Source organism: Haemorhous mexicanus, chromosome 8 (assembly GCF_027477595.1).
Source record: "Haemorhous mexicanus isolate bHaeMex1 chromosome 8, bHaeMex1.pri, whole genome shotgun sequence".
Lineage (NCBI taxonomy): Eukaryota > Metazoa > Chordata > Aves > Passeriformes > Fringillidae > Haemorhous > Haemorhous mexicanus.
The window spans coordinates 11,362,830-11,368,829 of NC_082348.1; the positions used below are offsets into that span (position 1 = coordinate 11,362,830).

At 50.8% G+C, this 6,000-nt stretch overlaps 1 protein-coding gene across 1 annotated transcript in view; it reads left to right on the forward strand.

The window, feature by feature from the left end:
* LOC132330290 (rho guanine nucleotide exchange factor 17-like) overlaps positions 1-5,789 on the forward strand; it is a 45,608-nt gene extending 39,819 nt beyond the window's left edge. The window contains exons 3-7 of the mRNA XM_059852354.1: positions 98-272; positions 991-1,195; positions 1,612-2,234; positions 3,127-3,272; positions 4,093-5,789. Coding sequence (XP_059708337.1) covers positions 98-272; positions 991-1,195; positions 1,612-2,234; positions 3,127-3,272; positions 4,093-4,888 — 1,945 coding nt within the window. The 3' untranslated portion in view covers positions 4,889-5,789. The remainder of the gene's footprint in view (positions 1-97; positions 273-990; positions 1,196-1,611; positions 2,235-3,126; positions 3,273-4,092) is intronic.
* The last annotated feature ends 211 nt before the right edge of the window (positions 5,790-6,000 follow it).

Here is a 6,000-nt window from a genome sequence, read left to right on the forward strand (position 1 = left end):
ATTGTTTGAATCTGGTCTCTCTGCTCAGTTTCATCTGTGTCAGGAACAGCAGGAGAACTGCATCCATGACCTTCAATGGAGTCTTCTTCCCTTGCAGCTGCAATGCCGAGACTGCTGCCAAATCCCCCTCCAAGGGGCAGTGTGATCTGAGGGAAGCTGATCTCCCACCTCTGGAGGACAGCCAGCAGCCCACAGCGATGTCCATGGCAACAGAGACCTGGGAAGACAAGCCAAGCAATGAGACATCCAGCGACATTCCACCTGCAGGGAATGTAAGAGAGAGGAATTCCCCTCTCATGCATGTCTTCAGGATTTTTTCCTTGTTAGAAGCTCTGAAGGGTCCCTTCATTGTAGGAACTGGGCAGGCTGGGAGATGGCAATCTGGAAGACTCCCATGAGTGATGCTGTTAGAACGCTGTTAGAAGCATTAGAAGCTTTTTTATTACACTCAGTAAAACAGGAGTGACTTTTTTGCCTCTGCCTGTGCCACTGCATTTCATGCAGGGAGTTCAGCGATAACCCCTTCATGGCTTCCAGTGTTTCTGGGGGTTCAGACAGATTCCCTCCTAGTGCCCCCTTGGGCAAGCTGCTAGTGCAGATGGGGCACAGAGGCTGAACTTCCTGCCCTGCAGTGCTGAAACCTTCACAGAGCAGCTGCAAGCGAGCTCAGGTCCCTGAGCACACACAGCCGGGGCCGTGCTGTTGACATTTCACGCTTATTTGACAGCCGTGATCCAGCCACCTCAGAGCTGCTGTACTCAGAGCTATACAACAGCAAAGGGAGAGGGGTCCTTACTTGTTAGGGCTGAGCAAGACAGAGGGACTCAGGGGGACAGATTTCTTAATCATCATGTAGCAGAGCTACATTTACCATCCCATTACTGATGAGTTTCCTTTTCCCTTCTTTGGCAGCTGAAGTCCAGTGAGTGCAAAACCAGGAGCTGCTTTGAGCTCAGCCTTGCTCCAAACCCTTTCCTGTCTTTCTTGCAGACCCCCAGTCCTGCCTGTCGCCGATCCAACTCCGACATTGTCCATGAGAGCACGGACGGTGCCAAGGCCCAGCGGGAGTGCCGGCTGCGGCCGCACTTCAGTGACCCGATGCCGACAGACTCGGTGAAGAGGAAGCAGCTGGAGCTGAAGATCGCGGCTGCAGCGCGGCAGCACGCGCAGAAGCGCCGGCAGGAGCGGGACTGTGGTACACACACTGCACACGCAGGGGCTTATGGGCCAGATGCTGTGCTGCTCTAAATGTGGAGTAACTCTATAAAAGTAGGGGAGGGAAGCATCCTGGGTTGTACCCAGGTGTGCGGGAAATCAGGATCTGCTCTGCTCTGTCTCTAACTGGTAGATGGCAGGGGAAGATGCAGCCCACATTAGTTCACAGGTATGGGCAGTGCAGGGATGACAGATCCCAGACTTCACCTGGGAGCTGTTTACTTCTGACTCCCACCCCCAGTCTCAGCAGCAAAACGGGAGGCATTCACAGCCCTGCTTCACCAGAGCCAGCCTGTCCCCCCAGGGTTCCTGCCATTCATGGCTGTGCCAGCACGAGTTCCTCGGGTGAACTCTGTGCAGCTGGCAGTGCCTGTAATGATTTGTGTCTGTTCTCAGGTCCAGTGGTAGCAAAAGCCAACCTTGGCTATGGTGGCAGCTTTGACGAGACCCGACGCACCCCACGGGGCTCCCTCCGCTCCAGACGTCACTGGAGCAACGTCAGCAGCCTGAGCACGGACAGCGGGATTGTTGGTGTGAATGATGCCCGGGATGACCTGGATCCCACTGCGGCCACCCGGACCAAGTCAGCGGATGTGGAGAGGGCAGATAGTGGCATTGGCCAGATGCCAGCCAGGAAGTGGAGGAACAGGGCATCTGAAACGCTGAGCTCCCTGCAGGCCTGGGAAGCCCACCGTCCCTGCACCGATTGTGGAGAAAGGGACCTCCCGGTGGAGACAGATGTCCAGAACTGCAACCAGAGGCGGGCTGATCTCTGCGAGAAGTGCCGCAAGCGCAGGACGGAGCGCAAGGAGTCTGTGCTGGAGTTTGTCAACACGGAGGCCAGCTATGGAGAGGACCTGCGCATCATCAAAGAGGAGTTCTACCTCCCCATGCAGGCAGCTGGCCTGCTGAGCCAGGAGCAGCTCCAGGGCATCTTCAGCAACGTCCAGGAGCTCATTGACCTCAATGAGAGTTTCCTGGAGATACTTCAAGAAGAGATTGATCAGGCCTTTGATCAGGTATGATGCTGCCTCTGCCCTCAAAAGGGGCTGGACTGGGCAGACTGGAATAGGTTTTGTATTAGGGGGGGCAGCATAGTTGGAGCAGAGGAACAGGAGGTAGTTCTTCTGGGTTATGGTCAGCTATCAGCTATCTAGGTCCTTACTCTCTTGGCTATTCCTGCAGATTTCAGGAGCTCTGTGCCAGGTTGCAGGTGTTGGACTCACTGTGCTATGATGATGCCACTGACATCAGCAGTCTTGCTCATTTATCCCATTAACAGGTATTAATGGTCTCATTATCAAAGTTAGTTTTAAGCCAGTTGGCCTGAACGCTGGTAAGATGTGACCATGGGGGCACAGAGCTCAGCTTGCTCTGTCTTTTAGGCTTTGCTCTTGCAGCTCTGAGCTGGCTGGCTTCATGCTGGCTTGGCTGTGTTTGCCTTGGCTTGCAGTTTACTGCAGCTTGGCTCTAGGCTGTCTGTGGGACCAGGCAGTGCAGGTTGCTCCCTGCTCTACAGCTGTGTATGGCCACTTCTACTGATACACCTTGCCTTACATAAGGAGCTTTCCTGCCCCACAAGCATGGGCACAATACACCCTCTTGACTAAGAAGCTCACTCTGGCCTTCAAGCCCTTGTTCTGGTGAGCTGGCTGAGACCACAGGAGGAGAGAAGCCCTCTTTGCATGTAGAAAAGCAAGCAGTTAGACCAGCTTTCCTTCCCCTCCCCAGGCACTGACTCCCCCCAGACCTTCAGGAACAGCCTTTCAACTGGGAAGGGTGAGCCCAGCTCCACATTTGGTCTGGTGCTCAGCTGATCCTGCAGCAGTTCATGCTGATAGGACTGAAGGCAGGCCCCTTGTCTCTGCCTCTCCTGAGCTAACTGAGCAGGGCCCTATTGCATACTTGCAGGGGGACGATGACCTGATGACCGTGTGCATTGGAGAAATATTCCTGGAATTTGTGAACATGCTGCCAGCCTTTCAGACATATTGTCTTCAGCAGTCCTCCTCTGTGAATATGCTCAATGCTCTGGAGAAGGAGAAGGAGTTGCTCAGGTGAGAAGGGGGATGAGCACATTCATCCTTTGGGGACAGAAAGGCAGCAGGCTGAGGGTGAAGCCTTTGCCAGCCCATCTAGATCCAAGTCTGATGCTAGTGTTCTTCAGTTATCGCTGCTCCCTCTTGGGGTGAGGACAGTCATTTATTCTCAAAAAATATTTAATCCTGCGTATCTCCACTGGTATCAACCAGTTGGTCCCCAGCTGTACTCTGTGTTTTGTGCTAGCAGTATCTGCCCAGTGACCACTGCACTGAACTATCACCAAATAATACTCAGCTGAGATCAGTTCTCAATCCCTGTGCTGGAGCCCAGGTTGGGTTTCCACTGCAGAAAGCCACTTTGTGGCACACATGACTGGAATTTGGTTCCCATTCCTAGCCTTGGTCTATTGGGCAATGTCAGGCAAGTAATTTCTCTTTCCACTACTCAGCCAATTTCTTGTTTAATATGCTTTGTAATCTAATGATGAAAGGCATAACAAGTTATGCAATCTGATATAAACTGATGTATCTGCCTCATGTTTACGTCAGTAGGTACCAGAGAAAGATCACACCCTTGCTATTTTATGATTTAATAGAAGACTGTTAGAATGTTATGTGCAAGTATCCCAGGCACCTCATCAGGATTCTGCAGCTAAACACAGCTGCAGAAATGGTTGTTAGTCTTTAATAAGACAGAATTCACAAGGTTGCTAAAAATGGGGGGGGCTGCAGTGCCCAGCAGCTGTCAGCACCATGCTGTTCATTTGCATTTAGGATTGCAGCATCTGCCGGCAGAACAACCACCATTTCATCCTGTCTTCTTAAATCCCTGCAGAATATTCCTGAATGTCTCCCAGAATGACAACACAGCACTGAGGCGGATGAACTTGAGGTCCTTCCTGATGGCCCCTTTGCAAAGGGTCACCAAGTACCCGCTGCTGCTCAGCAGAATCATCAAGGCCACCACCGAGTACCACCCGGACCACAGCAGCCTGCGGGAGGCCAAGAGCCGCATCGAGTCCCACCTGGAGCACATCAACATGAAAACCAAGCAGGAGGGGAACACGTGGACCCTCCGATCCTTCCGCCAGGACAGCAAGAAGAAGAGGGAAGTCATCAACATTGAGATGAGAGAAACCGCCCTCAAAACCGTCGGTTGGCTGCGGGAGGAAACGCGGTTTGTGATGGAGGGGTCTCTGCAGCTGGCCCAGCCCCCCGACGGCCAGTGGGTGAAGAAAGGCAGCAAGACCCTGAAGTTCCAGAACATGCAGGTCCTCCTCCTTGTGAACATGAAGCGTGTGTCCGAGTCCAGTCTGGAATCAGCTGAGCCAGGGCCTGTGAAGGACGCAGTGCTGGTACTCATCAGGGACAAAAATAACGGGAAGTTCCATTTGCTCAGGGAGCCCTTGAGGCTGAGTAATTGCATTGTCTCCACTGATCCCGACTGCGACGACACCTTCGAACTCATTGAGATCAGGCGGGAGGCGTTTGTGTTCCGGGACAGCGACCGGGCACGGACTCACCACTGGTTCAGGCAGATCAGGCGCTACTCCAGGGAGCTGGGCTCCTGGAAGAAGCGGCGGAACGCGCTGCCCAACATCATGATCAGCACTCCTCACACCAGGCCCTGAGTCCTGCACCGGCAGGTTTGGCTTGACCAGTGCCACATGCAAAGACCGTCGAGAGCCCCAGTGGTCTGAACTTGCTCCATGGACAACACAGGGAGGAGCCTGGTCCCCAAAGACTCTGACTAGCACTGGAAGCAAATGCTACAGCCTGGTGCTGAACTCCAACCCCTGGACTCACAATAGTTTGTGGCTCATGTACATACAGAGATGGGCTCCGCTCGAGATCACCGAAGGATAATAATTTGACTTGGTAATGTTGCACTGCAGGAGAATGATATATGATGCTTGCCATTGCATGGATCGTGTTGAAAGCCAGTCTTGACAATGAGAGAGGTTTCCACTATTGACTATATTTCATCAGCATTAGGTAAAGTCCGGGTATTCAGCAAAATTAGGTGCAGTATTATGCAACAGAGAATGAAAGCTGGAAAAAATTGTTTTCCACCACTACTCCTAAGGACTGTGTTTCATTATTCACCTCTGTATATTCAGTCAAAACACTTGTTTAAAAAGAAAGGCCTTTCATCTTTAATCCAAATCAAGTAGGTATCAATTTGCTCAGATTCAGCTGCATGCACACAGCAAAAAAAAAAAAAAAAAAAAAAAGGAAAGAGAAAAAAAGAACAAACACATAAACCCCATATATGTGTAGAACCTGTGGAAGAGCAGCACACTCCCAGTGAGAGTCTGTTATTTAACTGACTTAAGGACTGGAACATAATGCTGCATGTGAAATATCTCAGAAGTATATGTAAATACAGCTCTGCTACCATTGATAGTGAATTTAAGAGTTTGCAATTATTTAAATTATGTAATCTAGTGTATTTCAAAATTTAATTGAAAGGAACAATTTACATTGTAATGTAGAGTAACATAAAATGTTTTAATAATTATGTTTCAGTTACTTTTGGTGGATATTTTTTAATATTTGTATTACGGAGTATGTGTTTCACTTCATATGGGTGGCATTCAGATGAGCAATGTGCCTACATCTGCTCTGTGGACCCCCTGAACAAAATTCAGGGCTACTCCAAATCAGACTGGGTGAATGGTACTGCTACTCAAATTCTCACTAGGCCACAACAGATTGGCACAAACCCTTTTGCTCTGGAGCC